Raw genomic sequence first — 23,462 nt, 5'->3', positions numbered from 1 at the left:
GTAATGAAGCTTTTACTTACTTGGATTCTTAATGTATTGTATATATTTTTATGTATTGTTTTTCTTTCGAGGGCCTCTTCAAGTCAGCTGTACTACTGTAGTGCAGCTGTTAGAGCTACCCTTGTGAAATAAAGTTGAAATAAAAAAATAAAATAAAAAATAAAATGAAAGGAAGAGACACAAGGAACACAGTTCTTGATATTTATACATTTTATATCTATGTTCTCTTTATACAGATACTGCAAAAGCGTTGCCACAATAGGGAACCCCACACGGAAGAGAAGATGGACATGCATATCGCAGACAATCTGCTTCCACCATATATGCCACGCAAAGAGGAAGGCGCTCCACGTGTTTCAATGACTTCTGCAATTTCATTAGTTAACAGGTAATTCTATCTCATAAAGACGTAACACAAACACACACACACACACAGGTTTTGCTTCATGACAAAGTTATATTATCTAACGTTGATTCAAAAAGCATTGGGATGAGCACTGAGTATGAATAGAATATATACAGTAGGTTATTCTAATATTTCAAGGTCATTTATATTATAGACAAACAAGTTTTGATTTATTTTCCTAGTTACAACTTCTTAATAAAATGCAAAAATCTTGTATTCATCAAATTAAAAAATGGCATAAGAAAGTATGGTAAAGAATAGAAAAAGATGAAAAGGAACCCTCAAGTAACCCAGTTTTTATTTGTAAGAAAAGAGGGACCAACATAGATTAAGGTATACAAAAACAAGATCAAAAATAGAATAAAATGAAAAAAACTTAATATTTATGATTTGTTTTATTTTAGTGTTGGTTGCTTTTATGTTTTTAGATCATTCTTCCTCAGTTACACCATCAGTTGCGAACTTCCATATCCGCAACTACTCAACTAGACAGTCTTCTTACCATTGACTTTGATGCTCAACCTCTTGTTTACACACTACTGTAATTTCGTTGCTGGTCCTACATTACTACTGTTGTTGCTGGCCCCACATTATCACTGCGTATCTTAAGCACTGCACAAAATTAAAACATTTAAAACAAATCTTAAACTATATATATTTTCAGGTGATACTGCTCATTATTTAATTATATAGTCAGTTTTGCTATATTGTTAATTATTATTAGTATGACTGCATGCCATGTTTACAAGCTCTGCGTTTTTTTGTCCACGCCACTTGTTTAATACATATGATTTGCAAGTGAAGTAATTGATTGATAACTAATGGAGTTGAAGTTACTCCAACAAACTTCTGGAGTAAAGCTGCACCTAGACACAGATTACCATTATCATCATTCTTTTTCTTATTATTACTATATTATTATTTTATATTATTATACAGTAACTACCTATTACTAGTATACTACTGCTATACCTGTATTATTGTTATTGATATGAATCTTACAGATATTGTGCAAAGTTACCAGGAGATAGCTTCACACACCTGACACCCCAATGTAAAGTGGTGCAGGTGAATCAAGGCAATCCACCTGTCTATCAAGCCACCTTGTGCTTGCCAATCAATGCCCCAAATAGAGATCCCATTGTTGTAAGTACAACTAATATATCATTCTGTTGAGAAGTAGTAGTGTAGCAGTGTTAAGCTATGTCTACACCACAGGTGGACAAAGTGCTATCCATAGGCCACACGTAGCATGATGGTACCACGAATATATATTAAATACACGATTTATTGAGAGGGAATGGTGTGTACACCTCCTCCAATTTTTGCACTGCCATTTTGTCAAAATACAAAATGGATTACAAATACAAAATGTTACAATATTTCGTAACACAGCATAAACTGAACACATATTTCCGGGCATCAATAATAGCATTCCCACGCTAATACCCCTCACTTTGCACTATTATGAAAAACTGATACTCCCCTCATTTCAATAAGCCTGGATCCGACCTTAAATATCTACTTGTATGTTGAATATAAATGCCACATTACATAATCGTTTAAAGATTTGTGTGTGTTGTAATGTTATTAAATTTCAATAATTTTGTTTATTGAATTGCTTGTAATTTTTTTAGGGTGTTGAAATGCCTCGTAAGAAGTATGCAGAGATGGCTGTTGCCCTGAAGACAATTGAGATGCTGCATAAACAAGGTGCAAAATATTTCTAAACCAATACGTTCTCAATACTACGGGTTACTGGGTTATCTTCATTGAAAATCATCTCCTTTTCGTCAAAAGCTTATCATATTTACGTTTAATAGAACAACCTTTATTGATTGAATTTATGTTGTTTTCATACCAACGTTTGGTGGGGTTCCCATAAAGAGAAGGCTAAACCATTGTCTACCCGGTGAAAATTTCACTTACAACACCTGTATGTGTCATGTTAAAAACATATTTATACCCCACTGGTATATGGACAGTCCAAAACGCATTCATATGGCTCTGCAAATACAGTACTTGAGATTCGGTTCCCTGAGACATCATACTTGTTCATAACTCCCTGGTTATAAATAATTCATAAAATACTTAATCTCTCGATTCAGAGGACCTAGAGTACAAATTACAGTAGACTAGGGCGAGAGATGAAAGTGCATCTGCATAGCCTAGAAAAATAACGTGAGTAAACAACTGTAGCTGTGCTGAGTCTATGTCTAAACCTGAAATATCTTTGTGATAGCTAATTCAACACTATTCCTTTGAAAACAAAATTTCAACATTTTAAACACCTCTCTAAAGGTCATCTTTTTCTATTTTTTTCTTAGGTAGGAAGGGGGACGCCCCTCCCAAAGCCACTCCCCTGACCTACGTCCTCTGCTGTTGTTACGCGACAAGTTCTTTGTCTTCCATTTTGGACGACCTATTTCCTTTTTCTGGCTAAACCCCTGATGTGGAGGACATAATTCCCACTAAATTCTGACTAAGTCACAAGTTAATTTTGGAGAAAATGACAGATTTTATTGTTAGGTCAACAAACTTGATGTTTTAACTTCATTATTTCATATCTATCAATCGTCTAACAACATTTTAACAACATATGACAAGTAACTGAATTTTGTTACAATTTTTATACCACATGCAAATTTTTAGTTTGGTTACGAAGCACATTTTGTAACTTTCCACTGTGCTGTCATGTGCAATATTTATACATTGTGTTAAAATAGTTAGATTTCACAATTATTTAAACTACCGTTATTCAAGATGCTTCTGCACAAATAATCAAACTGATAGATTGTATAATGAATTACACTAATATAAAACAGTCATATGTAATAAAGAAAACACTACAGTATTTCAATTCTTAATCATTTTGGTCTTTCTACAATTAATAATGTTATTTTGTTTTATTTGTATCACAGGAGAGCTGAGTGATCGATTGTTACCAATCGAGAAAAATGCATTCCTAGAGTCTGAGAATTTTGGATATAAATCCTTTGAAGAGGAGTATGTTGAAGGCCAGGCTAGGCCAGGTACAACCAAACGAAGACAGTATTACAATAAACAGGTCAGAAAACTCAATCATCGTGGGTTGCGGAGTGATGTGAGGAAATTTTTTGCCTAGTGCAACAGCAGAATTTTCTTGAATGAACATCCTAATATACTCCAAAATTGTTATGATATTTTTTTTCTCTCCTGGGATAAAGTGTTAGTTGTGTGTTTAGCGATATTGTTGCTACTGTATACATGATGCCATTTTTATCCTCTATATTATTACTATATTTCTTTTCATCACATAAAATTTTTATACTTAGATTTATTTATTTAAATCTTTATTTCTATACCTAATAATTTTTAACAATATGTAATACATTATTTGTAATTTATTTTAGGTGGCAAGATGTCTTGAAGCTTGTCATCCAGATGCAAAAAAGCCCTGCTATTTATATGCAATTATTATGGAAACCAAAGAGTTGTTACCCAATGTGTTGAACACAAGAGGTCGCAAGTTGCACAGGCCAGAAGATTCATCTCAAGGCTTTGGAATCCTGACAAGCAAACCAATTCCTAGGGTAAAGACTTGAATATTAAAAGAGTATAAATCAGTAATTACAGTACATATAAGAGTTATATATTATATAACTCTTATATGTATTTTTTAGGTTTTCATAGCACACATATCCATTTAAAAAAAAACTGCTTTTTGACCTGTTCAAAGAATACACAACATGCAACCTCCTCCACTGCCGATGGCGTATTCATGGTTTGTGCATGTAAAGGCCAACTCAGTGTCATACGACGCAGTCAGATTTATTATCTGTGACAATCTTAAGTCTCTTTTACACTAGACACGATTACGACACGACAACGACACAATACATATACGCACAGTGTTGAAGAATACAAACTATGCGATGATATGTCGTGTCGTAATCGTGTCTAGTGTAAATGTGGCTTAAGGGTGTCGTGAGAATACTATTTATGCTTAATAATCTGTACCTGACGCAGTCGCATGACGACTCATTTAACTAATACTGTCTTAATTCAGCATATTAACCTATTCCAAGTAATTCACATCTTACCAGGTACCTGTTTATACAAACGAGAGAGCAGCTTAGCTCAGTCAGCTAAACTGGTGATAGCCACTCTGAGTACCGAACTGTGGAGATCCTTGGTCCCTGGTTCAAATCAAATCATCAGAACATTTATTAATTAAAACTCCAATCGCTGCTCTGGTTGGCGCATCGGTTGGCACATTCGTTGTGGCTTGGACTCCCAACCTTGAGCTTGGGGGTTCGAAACTCTCGCTGTGCAAGTCGCTTGTGTCCTTGGGCAAGGCACTTTATCTACAGTTGTCTCTCTCCACCCAGGAGTACAAGTGGGTACCTGGTAGATTCAAACACAGCCTGCGCTGAATACAGCTGCAACATTATGGAATTTCCCCATGGGGCTTGAGTGTGTGTTCCATATGTGCTTGATCGAGTGATCCGGGGGTAATAATGTTCAAGCGCCTCGAGGTTGTCAACGTGAGGCGCTATATAAATCTAGAATTATTATTATATAAACAATAATTATACAGCCTTATATGTATACCCACGGATAGGTCTGTCTTCCACTTATTTAAGTAGTGATACCACAAGTTGACGAACTCAGATGTTACTTAACCCAATCTCGCATCATACTATGGGGCGGATCCAGCGAGGGGCCACAGGGGCCCCGTTCCCCCTCCCATCAATCCCGGCAAAAAATAAAAATTAGAAGAGTTAAAGGGAAGAAAGAGGAAAAGAAAAGAAGCGTACCCATGAGCTTAGTGGCGGTCACATCAGTGGGTGAAAGGAGAACTCGATTATTTTACCACTCATAAATTTTGAATTTTCTATTGATTGACGACGCTGTATCCCCAACGCCGATTTTTTTCCAACGATTTCACAAACCAGGATGTAAAAAAGGCCAAAAGACGGAGACCTAAGGCCGAGTTTTTTACCAGCATTACCTGTGCCCTGCTAGAACAGCTATAGTCTATGCTCAGTGGCGTAACACGTATGCGCTCTCGTGCGGCGGTCCGCAGGGCCATCGACCTCTAGAGGGGTCCCTGCAGTGACCCTGCACATAGGATCCTCGCTCTATAACACCCTGATCTAAAAGGGCATAGTTTATACATAACAGCGGAATATGTCTCTGACGTTGTCTGTAGGACATATATCATAATCAAGTGGGGATGGGGTGCCAATCCGACCAGGACCCCCTACATTTGTCAAAATTTTTTTTTAAATGGAGATAAAATCTGAATAAGTCTGAATGAGTCATAATTTGCTTTGCGACTTCCAGTATTAGTCATTTGCGACGACCCTGAGTGGAGGGGTGTCTAAGCTTAGGAGGAGGAGCAGATCTCCCGTCGAGAAAAGTCAATAATTTCTGGATCCGCCCATGTCATGATAATGATAAATTAGGTAAATCACACTGCATGTTTATGAAATAAAAATGCTAATGTTGTGTGTGCTTCCTATCTCCTAATAGTCCTGTTTGATCTTAAGTTTAACGGTAGTATTTCCACTCACAATTAGTGTAGTTACAATACTACTCGCACAAAACTGAAATTCAAAAAGAGGAGATAAGGAAAAACCTCTTGATTTTGAAAATGTAGTGTGGAAAAAAATTTTAATTACATTCATTAAGATTAATTAGATACGACTTAAAAAAAACTATAGATGCCAGAACTTCTGGGAACTTTGCCCCCCTGGACCCCACCGGGGCCCTGGGTGTCCCCTGGATTGGAACAATGCCCGCCGCGGGGTCAGAGGTTAGGGTTCCTGGGGAATTTTCCCCTTGTGCTGCTGGCATGGATTTTTCAGATGGCGATGTTTCGTCTGAGCTTGGTATGCCTGGTGGGGGTCTGCAATCTTTGGTTTGCAGGGTCATGCCTGCCATTTTTGACCACCTGGGGGTGGATTACACAGTTCCCTCTGCCCCTTTTGGGGAAGGGGCTTCAGTGTTGGCACCTGTTACCCCTCTTCGTGCGTCTTCCCCGATGCCTGTGGTCCCCTTTCACGCGGACATTATTGCCCGCTTGGATGCCCGGGCTCAAGATAGTTCGCCATGTGGGCGGCTCCGCGCCGTCTCTTTGCGGCATTTCCTGTGCCTGAAGCCCAGTTCCGCTCCCTCATCATGGCTGCTCCCTCATCATGGCCCCCCCCCCCCTAAATTCCTAGGGTGGCAAGGACCAAGCTCCGTGAGGATCAAGGGCTCTCTGCCGGGTCCTGGTTGTTTTTTTCGGACAAAAGTTTAGTTGCTGCGGAAGATGCCCTTCAGCTCGTGAAGGCATGCGTGCTGTCAATGCCTCTGGTTATTTGCTCTCCTTCCTCTCTAGTCCTGAGGCCCCGCCAGTTATCGTACCGGATGCTATTTCGCTGATGCGCGCGTGCATTGGTTTGGTCGCGGACCAGTTTGCGACGATAGCTCTCTCGGTGGGTTCTACCCGGTGGCGTTAGTCACTGCCTCGCCTCCAGTCGACGGGTTAACGTCTACCCTTTTACTCATAGAGAAATCGTCCGGGGGTTGGCGTCCAATTTTAAACCTTCACAGCCTCAACAGTTCGTCCAAGGCCCCTACGGTTTCGCATGGATTCTTTGCCTGTGGTTTTCCAGGGTCTTCAGCCTGGCGATTGGGCAGTGACCGTAGACCTAAAGGATGCTTATTTCCACATTCCTATTCACCCGGACGACCGCAAATGTCTACTTTCCAGTTGGCAGGCCTCACTTCCCATTTTCGGGTGCTTCATTTTGGCCTGTCCACAGCTCCACGGGTCTTCACCCGAGTAGTCAAATCCCTAGCGACCATTTTCCATGCCAGGGGGATTCGGATTTTCATGTACCTGGACGACTGGATAATCCTTGCCGCATCACGACAGGTGTTGCTATATCACCTCGACGTTACCTCGATACATCTTACAGAGTCTCTGGGTTTCGTGATCAACAGGGAATATCAAACTTGGTGCCTTCGCAATTTGCCATGTACCTAGGGGCTCTCATCGACCTGCGGTGATCAGTCACGTCGCCATTGGAAACCAGGATACGCAAGTGTCTCGTAGCCGTTTCATGCCTACTGGCACATCCTTCATCTCCAGCTCTACTTTGGCTCAGGGTTCTGGGGTATCTGGCCAGTTTTGTGGATCTCGTATCTGCCTGCCGTCTTCGCATGCGTCCGTTGCAACTCCATCTGCTGTCCCATTTCACCTCGTCCTCTCGGGATCTGGGAATCACCGTACCGATGACAACATTTGTAGCATCCCATCTGCGGTGGTGGCTTCAGGAGGATGTCCTCAGGGTGGGGAAACCGTTTCCTGAACCCCTTCTACGCATTCGTATCGTCACAGACGCATCCGAGTCGGGGTGGGGCGGTTATTGCTCCACAGACTAAGTTTCAGGACTCTGGTCCAGCGAAGAGGCAAACTATCATATCAATGTCCTCGAGTTATTAGCAGTGTTTCGGGTACTACAGGCATTACTGCATCGAGTGCAAGGAGAAGTAGTCCTTGTTCGACAATACCATGGTGGTGTCATACATCAACCATCAGGGGGAACACATTCCCCAACCCTTTGTTGTTACACATAGCAGCTTCTCATGTTGTGTCGCCATCACAACATCATGCTATCGGCCATTCATATACCCGGAAGGTTAAACATTTTCGCCGATGCATTGTCCCGTCAGCAGTCGATTCTGCCCACGGAGTGGAGGCTTCATCCGACGGTAGTTCAGCATAGTTTCAACATTTACGGCAGACCACACATCGATCTCTTTGCGACAAGTTTGACAGCGCAGTTCCCAGTGTTTTGCTCTCGTTACCCGGAGCCCACAGCCTGGGCCACGAATGCCCTGTCAATTCCATGGGACGGTATGTGGGCCTACGCCTTTCCACCCCTCTCTCTTCTTCCTCGGGTGGTGGCTCATATCCGGCGTCACACGTGCAAGGTCCTCCTTGCACGTGTGACGCTGGATATGGCCACTACTCCCATGATGTGATCACTCCCATATGATCACTACTCCAGCGTAGTCACTATTTTTAACCTCGCCAGTATGGTTCTATTTTCTTAGCATATTGGTCAATGATGTTTGATCAAATTGATTAGGAAGAGGTTATTCGCACGGTACCGAATTAGGAGTAAGAACTTATTCGCACGGTATGACAGCCGTTACATCATGAAACCTTAAATGGTGATTGGCTAGGTCTACCGTGCGAATAAGACTTATAAGAGCTAATTCGCACGGTACCGTGCGAATTGTCGAAAAAAAATTATTCGCACGGTAGAATGTTGTAGATAGAAATACTGTATGATAATTTATTTCACGGCATACCATATGAGTTGGGCACAGCACAGACAGTCGATTCGATAACCCTAACTGAAGTACAATAGGTCCTAGCTTAGCATTGTGTCTGCAGACCTTTTACTCTTTTCTTAAGCTATCCTTGAAAAAAATTGTCATGAAAAAAGCCTTTGTGGAGTATGTACTGGTGGTATTATAGTCCCCTATCATAGGGTCTAGTAGTAATATTGATTTTTGTTCCATTCAAAAATATTAAATGGGGAAACAAAAGAAAATTAATTACTTAGCACCAACCATGATGGGAATTGGAACAGAGGAGAATGAGAGCAGGGAGGTGTTACATCTCCCTGATGAGAGGATGCCAAACTAATGCAAAATTACTCGATTTTATGTGCAGTTTTAATAGGGTTTTAGTTTTGTGGGCTGCAGTCGTGCTGCACTTAGCCCACCTGTAGACTCGCACATCTCTAAAAGTCTCTCCTAATCCCTCTCTACCATAATAAATCCTGGATCCGCCACCAAATATATGTACTATATACTGTACTGAAAAATAAGATTTATATTGATGTACATTCTTTCACTGCCTTTTGGACCTTTTCCAATGTGTGGGAGTGTTTTCGAAATGCTACTGGGTACATTGATTGTAGGCCTAATTATATACACAAACTACATAGCGCTCAGAGACGATGGGAGCTGTGATAATTGTCGAAAGATTGTTGTATATACAGTCAATACTCTACAACAAGGTAATTTTCGTCCTGAAATTTCTTTAATGAAATCAACAAATGAATTGTACATAGTCACTAAATGCCTGACCGATCTTCATTGACATCAAGATTTCATGGCTGCTTTTGTGATTGTGAACACTGCCAGAAGCCAAACAAAGAAGAAAGCTTTTATTGGCGCGGTTAGACGTCATGAAACGTCAAATGCTGATTGGCTAGCTCTACCGTGCGAATAAGACTCATAAGAGCTTATTCACGTGCGAATAAGACTCATAAGAGCTTATTCGCACTGTCTACCGTACTACTTCCAATTGATAATCCCTGTAAGTATCTTAATCATTGATACAGTAATATTACCAGCGTTTTTAATTTGATTTTTTTTTCTACACAGATTCCAGGCTTTCCAATTTACACCAGAAGTGGTCAAATTGCTGTCACCATCAGTGTAGTTAAAGAAAACATGCAGATCACAGAAGTGATGGTAAAGCATTGTGAGCGATTCCATTGCTGTATGTTCTCAGAGGTGTTGCGGCTACAGAAGGGAAACTTGTCGTTTGAGCCAACATCAGCCCCTTCGGCTTACCTTATTGTGCCTTTAATTTCTGACGGTAAAGACCTTTTGTCATTCAAACAACATATTTGTATAAGGACCAATCAATTATAGATCATTATCAGGTGATCCAAATTCATTCAGTAATGTTTGAAAACAAAAAAGTACAATTTTGTAAACAAAAAGTTAAGTTTGTTATTGAGTTTCTGTAATCGTACTGGAAAAATTTTAATTAACAATGACTCCAATAGAAATACACTTCAGATGCTTTTTTATGATATTATCCAGGGAATGTCAATTTACATATATAAAAGTACATAATGTTTTCTTTAAATTCCAGGTGGAGGAAACGAAAATATACGAATAGACTCCAAATTCCTTGAAAAAATTAGCAGACAATCTGGTGCACTTGATATGCCATCTATTCTACCGGAATTTGGCTCCAAAAAATTTGAATTTGTGGCAGATCATTTTGAAGGAGCTGTGGTGGCACCAATTTATCGTAATGTTGACCAGCCACAGAGATTTTATGTTGCTAAAATCTGTGATGACCAAACTGTCTCCAGTGATTTTCCCTCAGAGAAGTACAGAACATTTACTGATTACTATTTTGAGCAGTACGACATTGAGGTGACCAACTTCAGACAGCCATTGTTGGATGTAGACTCAATGGCATCAAGACTGAATCTTCTAACACCAAGGTACCTAAATCACAAAGGGAAAGCACTGCCCATTAGTACTGGAGAAAAAAAGGCAGCATCTCAAAAACAGCAACTTCTGGTGCCTGAGTTCTGCTATATTTACCCAATCGATGCAGCTCTTTGGCGCAAATGCATTTGCCTTCCAAGTATCTTGTACCGAATGAATTCCTTGTTAATTGCAGAAGAGCTGCGGATGCAAGTATCTGTTGAAGCAGGAATTGGAGTTAAAACATTTGGATTGGATTACCCCTTTCCAAACTTAACATTTGGGTGGGAAGGTCTCAATCTGGATGGACCAAGTACCACACAATTAGGTGGAAAGCAAAATGGCTTGAATGAACATGAAAAGGAGACAAGCATATCAGTAGATCAGAATAAACATTCAGTTGAAGTTGAAGAGGGAGAAATTGACCCCTTAGAGGATCAAGTTGTCATGTTAAACTTACCAGAAAAACAAAATCTTTTGAATGGTTTTGAAGAGGGAGAAATTGAAGAAGGTGAGACCAAAGAAAAGTTGTTTCTGAAGGCATCATTGGAGGATTTTGACAATGATCCTGCATCCTGTATTGGTGCAAGCCCAGCCACAATTCTGCAGGCTCTGACAATGTCAAATGCAAATGATGGTTTTAACCTGGAACGTCTGGAGATGCTTGGTGACTCATTCCTAAAACAGGCTGTCACTATTTACCTCTATTGCATGTATCCAAAGCGTCATGAAGGTAAACTGTCCTTCATGAGGAGCAAACAAGTCAGTAACTTTAATTTATATTGTCTTGGGAAAGAGAAAGAATTACCTTTTAAAATGATCATGACATTGTTTGATCCTGCTTCCAACTGGCTTCCTCCTTGTTATAACGTTGAAGAAATTGCAGCTGTTGATCCAGAGAAGCTGATATCTGAAGAAGAACCAAGCTTTCCAATTGGTCAGTGGGATCCAAATGAAGTAAACACAGATACATATGAGTATGCTGATTCGTTAAGTGATCTGAGTGATGATGATGACTTTTACTCCAATCCATGTGATTATAGGATGTCCTCATTTAGTGCGCCTGTTGCTAATACTGATTCAGTCATCAAGTCATCTTTCTCTTTGCAAGATCCTGATGATATACCAAAACTGACATATTCATTGAAAAAACCGAAGAATCCTGCTCCAGACCTTCCGTATGAGATTCACACTCAACAAGGATTGTCAGACAAAAGCATCGCAGATTGCATTGAAGCATTGATTGGCTGCTACCTTGTGTCATGTGGATCAAGGAATACTCTTCTGTTTATGTCATGGTTAGGTTTGAAGGTTCTGCCAACAGTTGAATCAGAGGAGTCACAAAGCGATGTTCCTTCACCTATCGACAACCTGTTTGGGAAAATTCAACAGCCACCATCACCGTTCTTGAGTCATGTACCACATGCACAGGAGAAGTTAGCTTTTTTATTGAATGGATTTGATCAATTTGAAGAGGGTATCAGTTACTCATTCAAAGACAAATCTTACTTGCTTCAAGCCTTCACACATGCTTCATACCACAAAAATGTCATCACAGACTGCTATCAAAGGTTTGTGTTTCTTTAAATTGTAATTAAATTATACCTACAGTAGTAGATCTCAAAACATGTTAAGTCAGGCACTCACTTCGTTGAAAGATGGTCATATGACAAATCCAACTCCACTTCTTATGAATATTAGACAATGCGACACTGTCTGATTGTCGGTTGCAGTCTCAACGGATCGTCATTAAACACGATCCATTACACACGCGTCGTTGCATTGCATTCTCCATAGAATCATGTCGGCCATTGACTGTCAGGTGCAGTGAGGCCTTAGTCAATATTGATCTTTCATTCATGGACACTTTTTGTACTAAAATAATGTTGCAAAAGTGTTAAACCAATCTGCTCTCTGGAACTAGTATATTGAGAATAAAACTAATTACTTTACAATTAAAGTGTTTAGTTCATTCCAATAGTTTTCATTGTTAAATAAATTATAATTAATATAAAATAATATTATTTAAAATGATTAAACTTTTTTTGTAATTAACATTGTGATTGATATTTCCTTTCTGTAGACTTGAGTTTTTGGGAGATGCCATCTTGGATTATTTGATCACATGTCACCTGTATAACAACCACCAACAGTTGTCACCTGGTGCTCTCACAGACATGCGTTCAGCGTTGGTCAACAACAATATCTTCGCATCATTAGCTGTCAAGTTTGAGTACCATAAATACTTCAAAGCTTTTAGTCCAGAGTTGTTTAGTATCGTTGATAGGTTTGTCGAGTTCCTGAACAAGAAGGATGAAATCCAAGGAATGGATTCGCAGGTAAGTCTGCACATATAAATGTCAACATGCCAATAATCAGTGTACGAATTGTAGTGGTTACATGGCCACATGTCCCACTAGGGGACCATCACTGCCACAGGAAATAATAACCTACAAATTATCAACATACAGCTATTACATACACTATCAACATAGAAATACCAACCTACAGGTACTAATAATCAACATACAAAAAATAACAACATACAATAATAGCATACAAAATTTATAAATATACAACATATCTATCAACATAAAACATCCCTTATAATACAATACCAACCTACCAATAACCAATGTACAAATAACAACATATAATACCAGCATGCAACATTTATAAAACATCTATCAACATACAATATCTCTTAACATACAAATACAAACCTACCAATTCAACATACAAATAGCAACATACAACCTTTATCAACATACAACTACAACATTCAACTAAAGCCATATTCAATAAACAACATTCAACTAAAGCCATATTCAATAAACAACATTCAACTAACAGCATTCAACCAACAAAAAAATTAGAGAACTAGACTATCAACGTTTAATAACATATAACTAACAACATACAACTGTAACTATACAACTAACAACATACAACATCTATCAACAAACATGTAACAGCATACAGCTTCAATATTCAACTAAAATATTCAACTACTGTACCAACATTCAACTAAACAGCATTCAACCAACAACAGAAATAAAAAAGCTACATACTGTAACTAGCAACATACGACTGTAACCGTAGAATACCATATAACTACTGTACAACATACAGTTAACAGCATTTAACTTCTGATATCAACATACCTTCATTTTTAAATCAATATACAACTAATAGCATACACTTTGCAACATTAATTTGTTTTGGTAGTTGACTATGGATGAGGCTGATGAAGAAGAAGAAGGGGAGGATATTGAAGTACCAAAAGCTCTTGGTGACATCTTTGAATCTGTAGCTGGCGCCATTTATCTTGACAGCGGGATGTCATTGCAGGCAGTCTGGGATGTGTACTATAAGATGATGAGACCACAAATAGGTATTGTATATACTGATGATAATTATTGAAATAGTAATAATAATTTTTTTGTATTTGATTTTTTTAACCAAACAGAAGGCCAAAGTACTTGTTTGCTATCTCAAATTAACCCCAGATATACAATGTGTTTTTTGTTTGGCCTCACTCTTCACAGACCAAAATCTTAGATTCTAACATTTGGTTTCCTTTTGAAATACAGAGAAGTTCGCGTGTGAGTTGCCAATCTCACCAGTTCGTGAATTACTTGAGATGGAGCCAGAGACTGCCAAATTTGGGTGAGACTCTTTTGACCTTTGTGTATTATTTATTGTGAATAATATTCAAATATTGATTGCTCATGAGGGAAACGGTGAAATCTATTGCCCTCGGTGATGTGGAAACCGTAGCCTATCTTCCTTAGGGCCTGCTATTGCCCCTCGGTGATGTGGAGACTGTAGCATATCTTCCTGAGGGCTAGATTTCATCTGGGGTTAGATTTCACCGTTCCCAGAATCTAGAGCAGTCAATATTTGTTTCTTATACCTCATGCATAGATTCTACGAGGCCTAAAAAAGTACTAACTTTCTACCCTAGGCTAGCTAGAGGCCTTCTACTACTAGTCTAGGAGATCAGAGAGTTTGTCTAGCTCTTGCCCATTTCCTCAATTTCAACAGCACCCATCATCTTGCAATATTTCGTGAATATTGACAAGACATTTAATTTGCATTTTGGTGCTTTTGCAATCGGCTTCATCAAGAAGTAATGCTAGGCCTAGGCTAGTCCTTCTTCATCCAGGAGCTTGAACCGACCAGCCTCCATTGTTTATCGTGTACTTGCTGATCCGTGGCGATGTCAAGGGGCAATCTCTTTCATCGTAGAGGTCGCAGTCCGCTTTACCGTCAGCGCGATGGTAAGTGGGGCCTAGAGATTGCACATCACGCAGCAGGGAAAAAAGTACTATTTTTCAGAGGAATAGTACTTTTTCTTGCCCGCTTCTTAACCAATCAGATGTCTAGAATCTAGGTATGAGGTATATAATAGTTAATATATCATATGATATTCACAGAAGTTATATTTGTTGAACCCTTGAGGTGCAGCAATATGGTTTTAGGCTTTCAATTGAGAGATTGTATGTTTCTGGTTACATTAGTGTGCTTTGGAAAGACACTATGTTTGTTTGCCTCTCTTCACCCAAGAGTATAAATTAATGAAATTGTTAGTGCTGCATTACATGTCTGGGACTACTCCCTATCAGTAGTGGTGTCAGCTGGAGGTCAGGAGGTGTAATTGTTCCCCTCCCCCATAGGACAAGCATTGACGCTTGTCGTCCAACACTGCAATGAGAGCTGTTGGACTACACATAATAATTGATTGCCAATCCCTAATATTTGGTCTAACAGAAACCATAAAATCTCTTCTCATGCATCTCACCAGAGCCTATACAGGCCCTTGGTTTGGACTCTTTTGTTTGATTTGTTTTAATTATACCACCACCTCAAAATTGATATGTGCACTATTTAAATTCTATTAATATATGAAGTATTAAACTGTCGGGTTTGGCAAAAAATACCACACATACTGGTGCTATAGATTGAGGACCTGTTGGGTTATCACATTAACATTGTTTGAACATTTGTCTAATTTTCCATTCTAGAAAACCTGTGAGAACAGTTGATGGAAAGACCAGGGTTATCGTAAGTGTTACTGGGAAAAGCGGTAAAGTTGAATGGAAAGGAGTGGGACGTAACTATCGTATAGCTAAAGCAACAGCAGCACGTAGAGCGCTACGACATCTTAAGAATTCTAAGAAATAGTGCAATTTTGAGATTTAAATTATAATGAAAATAAGAAAAGAATACTGTTGTTACAATTGTTCTATAAAATTGTTTTATATATTTGTAATGTTACCTTTGATAAGATGTGAATTTAATATCACTATTTGAAACTATGCTGCAGATTTCTTATTCTTTTGTTTTTCCTCACATGATGTTGAACAAGATTAGAATGTTATTTGTGTTCAAAACGATATAGATCTCAATCCCCGTGGTCCCAAGTGTTCACTGAGCTGTGGGAGTGTCCCGGAAAATGAAATGGGCACTCTCACTCGTTCAAGAAAACAAAAACAATTTCCCTTAAAACTAACCCATCAAATTCATGATGTATTGTTTGTTTTTACTACTGTATTATCTATTGTTTCTTGGAAATAATCTGGCAAAAGGCATATGTGTAGAAAAATGGAGTTAGATGTGGTCCGGGAAGCGGCACTTAACCAGAACTCCCGGAAGTGGCTTCTTCCAACTTGGGACCCCTGTGATCCAGTGATGGCTTTGAAAGCTTGTAGTTTGTAGTCTTTAGCATTTGTATTACAACTGGTAGTTGAAACTTGGTGGGGGTGGGGTTGGGGAGGGCATTCAAATTATCAATATTTTCATGAGCGATTTTTTTAAATATTTTTTTATTGTAAAATCTTGTCAATTTGAATTTCATAATGGTACATTAATGTTGGATTAGTTTTTTGCATGTGTTTTATACCAGGAAATATAAAACAGGAAGATATATATTAATAACAGTATAAAATAAAAGGTTATCTGAATGTACTTTAAGTTAAACTTAGTGGAATAAATTATTTAATTTGATAATCATTTTGCCCTGTATTGTGCAGATCTAAGTCACCTACTAGATCTTAGTCTTTAATAATTATATATTATAATTTATTATAATTATTTAATAATGGTCTTTCAGTTTTTATTATTGCATGTAACACCAGTCATAATGATCATCTATATCAATCTACCAGCCTTGTTTGTTCCGTATGGATTCCACAATGCTGTTAATACAGCACTACCCAAAAGAGACTAATCACCTTTAGATACTGGTTATTATCGAGTACTGTAAGACCTTGTTAACTAGACATTGTACTTAGATGTCAAATTTTTGGAAGCTTCTAAACCAAATTGTACACCCATAATACTATTACATTATTGATAACTATGCTTCGCAGAATTCTGGTTGGCTTTTAGAATGGTCGTATTGTGTTTTCAACATTGGACTGATTTAGTTTACTGAATGAGTAGGCTTAAGCCCTGACCACACTATCAAATTTTGCTGTGACATGCCTAAATATCGTCCTGATGACACCACATCATGACCATATATAGGCACATCATGTCTATATATGGGTATAGAAAATTTGGTAGTCTGGACAGACCTTTATACAGTAATACTATATCCAATAGCATGATTGTATTCCCTTGTATTGTCACAACATAAACACCAGGGGCGGATTTAGGGAGGGTCATGTTCTCCCGGTATTACCACTGCCATCTTATTTTTTAACATAAAAAGATACAAAATGGGATATAGATACTAAATGTTACAATATTTCGTAACGGTATATACACGAATCATACCATTATTGGATACATATTTATCTTTTATAATTACATTGCATATAGGCCTATATGAAATTGGTGCCCCTCCGTTGAAAAATTGCTGGATCCGCCCCTGAATGCCTACCTACATCAGCTATGGTTTTATTTGTTTTATATTATAAAAGTTTACTTCTTTATTGTTATTTCTGGTTATACACTATGTAACAGACGATTAAGTACTACTACGTTAGTACATATACATGTTTTCTGTTATTGCTGAAGGTATGATCTATTAAACAGGTGTTCAGAGGCGATTGTTTAAATTTTTGTCTTAAGAATGTTTTCATTACTGTTTGTTTGTTCGTGCGAATCACAGGAGCGACACAGTTGGTTTTTGATGTAGCTTGCTTTTAGCGAATAATCGCGTATAATCGATTCTAGTTGCTGTTATTAATTGACTGGAACAATCTTAGCAGGGTCACCTACGACCAGGTTAACAGTATGACACCCCCTCCCCCCTCCATTTATACTCCTGTGTGAAGAGAGGCAAACTTAATTGAAGGGTCTTGCCCAAGGGCACAAGCAATACGACGAGCGTCGGTCTCGAATTCCCGATCTCTTGATCTTCCTTGTGTATTAAGCCAAAAACTTATTTTTAAGAAACCACTTTTACTCGGGTTCGATCATCTTAAAGCAAATATACTAGAAAATTTTACCTAAAATAGCCTAATTTATTAGAAGCCAAAGAAAATTATAAAACATCATTTTTGAATTACTTTTTAATTTTATGCGTTCACTTGAAAATTATGGGCATACATGATTATTGCAAGTTCGAATCCCGCCAGAGACACATTTTTCATACAACTGAAAAGGGGAATTTTTCGTTGATATTCTTGATACGATTATAACATATTGTTCCTATTTTGTGCACTGTTATCAATACTTTATCTATATTTGTTTATATTGTTTTTACGTTGCTAAGGCAGCACAGCTAAATTATGTGGGTGGATATATATACCTGTCTCTTATACACATCTAGATGTGTATAAGAGACAGATATATCCCATTTAGCTATATATATTTTTAATTTTATTCAATTTCCAGGTAACAATACAACAAAAACATAACGATGAGAATACAGTACCCTGAGAATTACTACAAGCACTATCAGAGCGGTTCTCCATATTGCATCCTTATGTAATACTAAACATTAAAATTATCTCGAAAGTTTGATATAAAAATGAAATACTGAAATTTTGTTCATAAAATACAGCAAGAAACAAATACAATAAAATATTTTAAAATTAAATAACGAACGAGCCCACGAGAATGATTTAAAACTGTATATTGATTGTTCTATTAAACTAATAGGAAGAGATTCCCAAAGACGAGGAAAATTTATAAACAATGAATATTTAAAACTGTTGGTTCTGGCAAATTTGTGTTTTAAAATTACGGAATCGGAATATCGGGGATTAAAATCAATAAAATCATGTATATTAAAATCAATTTGTCCATAAATACACTTAAAGATAAAAAGTAAGCTCTATGCTAAGACATTTCATTCTTTGATGCATAGTCCTAAATTAAGTTCTTCAAGTCGTTCAAAACCTCCCATAACACAAAGTTTAGTAATTCTACGTAATGGTTTATTTATAAAAGTCATAGGCCTATGCTGTGTTTGGTGTGCTGCACATACAGGAGCAGCATACTCGAGTATATAAACCGTTATATAATCGCAGGAGGATTTCAGGATCCAAGTAATAACCGGGCCCGACGTTGCTTAACTCTATTGGACGAGAGCCTGTGTTTTCAGCGTAGTATGGCCACTTCGATCATTGAGCTCTATGAATGCTATTTCAAGTTGATGACGTGTTACAATGTTATTTAGCAAAATGTAGAACTACAACGATACGCTTTTATTGGTCCGATCAATTTTCAGGGGAAAAATGAAAAAAAGTGTACAGCACCCGGTATTCCCAGGTGGTCTCCCATCCAAGCACTAACCGTGCCCGACGTTGCTTAGCAAAGGGAATACAAATAATGTATAAATTAAATAGATAAGAATACAGTGCTCTATTACGTAGGATCATGATGTTATAAATCGTATCAAACATAATTCATTAACGGAAGTTCCTTATTATATTTGTATGAAAAAAGAGGTCTCTGGTGGGAATCGTACCCGCAATCTCTCGCTGTCTTGGCGAGCTTCATACCGTTTAGACCACAGAGGCCCGTACAATTACAAATTTAAGACCACCCTTTTAAAAGGGCTTACTCTTAATAGAGTGAATTTGAAGCTACGTAATCTGTCTCTTATACACATCTAGATGTGTATAAGAGACAGTACATAAATACATACAATATATAAACAAATACATAAATAATCACAGTGAGGCTATATATAACCTTTACTAAGACACGAACCAGGTTGCTTTTGCTTACCTGACGAACGTAGTAGGGCCTATGTGTGATAATGTTACTGGAATCAGTGAAATCTACGTCGTTATTTCAAAAACGAAAGTTTCTTTGAGACAATCTTGCATCCCTTGGCAAGGTTTGCCATGGCCTAACGACTGACATGATATAGGCCTACAACATTTGTTTTTTTTTAATTATTATTATTGTTTTAAAAACACGTGAAGACCCTGGGCAACTACCCAACTTGCATGGTCTAAATTCGACACTTCATATTGTCTGTTTTTATTTTATTACATTCGAGTGATTTTGCAATTTGACAGACCTAGGCCTAATATAAACAAATAATATTCTCACTCCCTTCATCAATGTAATCATTAGTTTTGCAGGCAACCACAGGTCCGGTACCGAATAGGCCCTACTTGAAGTTGTTTTTGTGGTTATTCATACGGGTCTTCTGTTGACGAGCTACAAACTTATTCCGCAAACTTGTTTACTTTCTAAATTAAATATTATATTAGCAGCTCCACTTTCTAAGCAATGAAATTGGAAAGAACAATTGCGCATTCATGGAAGCCTACCGTACGCGATAATGCGACTCAAATTTAGTCATGGTTATTTGCAAAATCGTGTCGTTAACTTTTAATTTCGTCATATTGAATAGCTCATTCACGGCCATGAATACACAATCTATCACGTAAATACACAGCTACTATCGAATGAAGGATATCGACACGGCTAACAGAAAATCAGGTTGCGCTTTTATGCTCTGATTGTCTGCTTGATTGGCCCTGTCATTAACTGTATCCGATTTTCTACGTCATCAGTCAACTTCGTTTGCACTAAATCGGTTTGTCCACTGGCTGTGTACCCGCGGTTATGAGAGTGTTTATTCACAATGAATGTGCAAGCTTAACTGAGCAGATTTACAATAGTTGTGATCATAGCAATTCCGAGCAGCGCATCTATTTAGTTTAACCTCCCAGGCATTCTGTACTTTCCTGCAGGTGTTGTGTATCCTCCTGCTTGTAGTTCTGTTTCGGTTGGCGTGCACTTTTTTTACGCAGGTGATAGGCCTACTTTGCATCAGTTCATTAGATTAGGAAATACATTCGTCGTCTTGGAATTGTGCATCTGATTTCATGAAAATAACAATGTGTTGACTACTATTCATCGCTATGGACCTGAATTTCATGGATTAATTAATGTTAAGAAATCAATCATCAATGAGTGAAGCATTGAGGCTGCTGGTTGTTAGATGCACTGAGATATAAGACAATCGGTGCTTTACATACTGTATTTTAGCATTTATTGTTCCTCCGTAGGCCTACTTACCCACTTTACAGAAGAATAAGATGTTCATCGTTGTCCGATTTGGTGGTAAGTAAAGCATATGTGTATAGCAGTTGGACGGTGGCATCGTATTTTGTATATAAATTCTGTTAATAACTTGTTTTATAGATAGTGTCATATGTATAAATGATCTTTTTTTGAAGCCAACGTCCTCTATATTCGCATGATTTTGATTTATGAATATAAAAATGCTCATACGGCATGATTATTTTCCCTGGTATTCCACAGCATAAACACCAGGGGTGGATTTAGGGAGGGGTCAGCTCCCGGTTTTTGCCACTGTAAAAACAGCGTGGAGTTTAGCTTTTAAACGTGTCACTAAAGACGGGACAACATTGCATGGAACTTTGTGTTAAAATCCTCCACGCTGTTTTTACAGTGTACTGCCGAAAAAGATGGCATTTAAATACCCGGCACTAACAATATTTCGTAACAGTATATACAAGAATCATACCATTATTGGATAGCCTACATAAATTATCTTTAAAATTACATTGCATATAGGCCTTATGAAATTGGTGCCCCTTTGTTAAAAAATTGCTGGACCCGGGCCCCTAAATACACATCAGCTATAGTTTTATTTGTTTTATATCATCAAAGTTTACTTCTTTATTTTTGTTTCTGGTTATTGTATTTACACTATGTAACAGACGTTCGTCTTCAACATAATATCATGTCTGCATTCTTTTCTCAAAAAAAAAAAAGCATTCGAATTAAATTCAAGGGACTTTTTTTTTCAATTCCGAATTAACGATATTATATTATAGAGAATAACGTATTGACAATAAAAACTTACTTCATTTTTTTAACAAAATATATTGCCTGATACATCACTTATTGACTGCTATACATTTTGTATACATTATATTCAATCGTTTACCACTTATGATTAAACCTAGTTTTAATTTGTTACTCTATTAGTGAATTACATACAAATATTGCGTAAATTAAATTATTGTTTTATACTAGAGTGTGATATAAATTCTATCTTAATTGTATTCAAATTCTGTTATTTTATGTATCTTATTATTTGCTTTGTAAATTGTTTTTAATAATTATAATAATGTGTATAATTTATATATTTTTTTATATACTTTCATTGTACTGTTTATGTTTTGGTTTTATATTCAGGTGGATGAAATAGGTGTATTTTCACCTGATTTCCTCCACCTTTGCTTATTGTTTATTCTCTGTTGTGAGTTGAATTTGAATACAGTAGGCCTAAAATAAAATAAATAAATAGAAAGAAGTCTCCTAATTGGAAAATCCCATGATTATACCACTTGGTCTCAGCTCAGTTGTAGACTAGTATGCCAACGGCAATCGGAAGGTCTTGAGTTATATTCCTATTCTAGAAGGAGGGTGTTACGCATTTCTCAAAATTCATTATAAATAATAAGAAAACACTGTAAAACACCTGATAGATACCCTGGGTCATTATCCTTTGTGTCATTGTTAATGAGCATAAATTAGGGCATTGGTAACTCATCTATGTTTTGTGCCAACAACTCACATGAAGTGGATCATAATATTATTGCAAAAAAACTCATTGACATTGGAGTTAGACGCGCCATCATCCCAATTATATTAAGTTTTCTCATCAATGTACACACGATACCAGATTTCATGGGCAATTATCCCTTAAAACCAGCATCACTTGCGGTGTCCCACAAGGGACCAAACTTGGACCTATTTTATTTTTAATTTTAATTAATGATGTAGTTATTGGGGAAAACAAACGCTGGAAATACGTCGATGACTTAACCATTATGTGAAATCATTCCCCGTAATAACCAGTCTTGTATGCAAAGGTATTTGGACGACATTACATTGTGGTGTAACTCAAACCACATGACGCCCAAACTTTCCAAATGCCATTTCCTACAAATAAATTTTCTTCGTCAACCGAAAACAATACCTCAACTCACACTCTCTAATCAACCCATAGAGAAAGTCTCCCATATAAAGCTTTTTGGGGTTACCATTCAGGACAACCTTTCTTGGGAGTCCCATGTCTCAGAGATGGTTTCAAGAGCTTCAAAATGGTTATTTTCTTTATGTATTCTAAAAAGAGCCAATGCTCCAATCAAGGACATTGTTAAAGTATATTGTTGCTATATCAGACCTTTGCTAGAATAATGCTCCCAGGTTTGGCACAGCTCAATTACCAAATACCAATGTCTGAAAATTGAACCTGTCCAAAAAAGGGCCTGCCGAATTATTTTAGGGCAATGCTACCACTCATATAGTAGATCTC

At 37.6% G+C, this 23,462-nt stretch overlaps 2 protein-coding genes across 3 annotated transcripts in view; both read left to right on the top strand.

The window, feature by feature from the left end:
* LOC117114713 (endoribonuclease Dicer-like) overlaps nt 1-17,757 on the top strand; it is a 33,386-nt gene extending 15,629 nt beyond the window's left edge. For both annotated transcript variants that reach the window (XM_033258405.1, XM_033258404.1), the window contains exons 6-16: nt 237-388; nt 1,411-1,552; nt 2,044-2,119; nt 3,328-3,473; nt 3,799-3,978; nt 9,845-10,061; nt 10,344-12,261; nt 12,774-13,029; nt 13,919-14,084; nt 14,284-14,359; nt 15,718-17,757. In XM_033258405.1, coding sequence (XP_033114296.1) covers nt 237-388; nt 1,411-1,552; nt 2,044-2,119; nt 3,328-3,473; nt 3,799-3,978; nt 9,845-10,061; nt 10,344-12,261; nt 12,774-13,029; nt 13,919-14,084; nt 14,284-14,359; nt 15,718-15,877 — 3,489 coding nt within the window. In that variant the 3' untranslated portion in view covers nt 15,878-17,757. The remainder of the gene's footprint in view (nt 1-236; nt 389-1,410; nt 1,553-2,043; nt 2,120-3,327; nt 3,474-3,798; nt 3,979-9,844; nt 10,062-10,343; nt 12,262-12,773; nt 13,030-13,918; nt 14,085-14,283; nt 14,360-15,717) is intronic.
* Nucleotides 17,758-20,723: 2,966 nt separating this feature from the next.
* The window catches only part of LOC117114715 (uncharacterized protein CXorf65-like), a 6,224-nt gene continuing 3,485 nt past the window's right edge, over nt 20,724-23,462 (top strand). Inside the window, exon 1 of the mRNA XM_033258406.1 lies at nt 20,724-21,232. Coding sequence (XP_033114297.1) covers nt 21,208-21,232 — 25 coding nt within the window. The 5' untranslated portion in view covers nt 20,724-21,207. The remainder of the gene's footprint in view (nt 21,233-23,462) is intronic.

Source organism: Anneissia japonica, unplaced genomic scaffold, assembly GCF_011630105.1.
Source record: "Anneissia japonica isolate Jap-2015-1 unplaced genomic scaffold, ASM1163010v1 scaffold288156_len112963_cov179, whole genome shotgun sequence".
In the NCBI taxonomy this organism is placed as follows: domain Eukaryota; kingdom Metazoa; phylum Echinodermata; class Crinoidea; order Comatulida; family Comatulidae; genus Anneissia; species Anneissia japonica.
The sequence above is the reverse complement of the archived record's forward strand: the minus strand, read 5'-3'. Positions and strand labels throughout refer to the sequence as shown.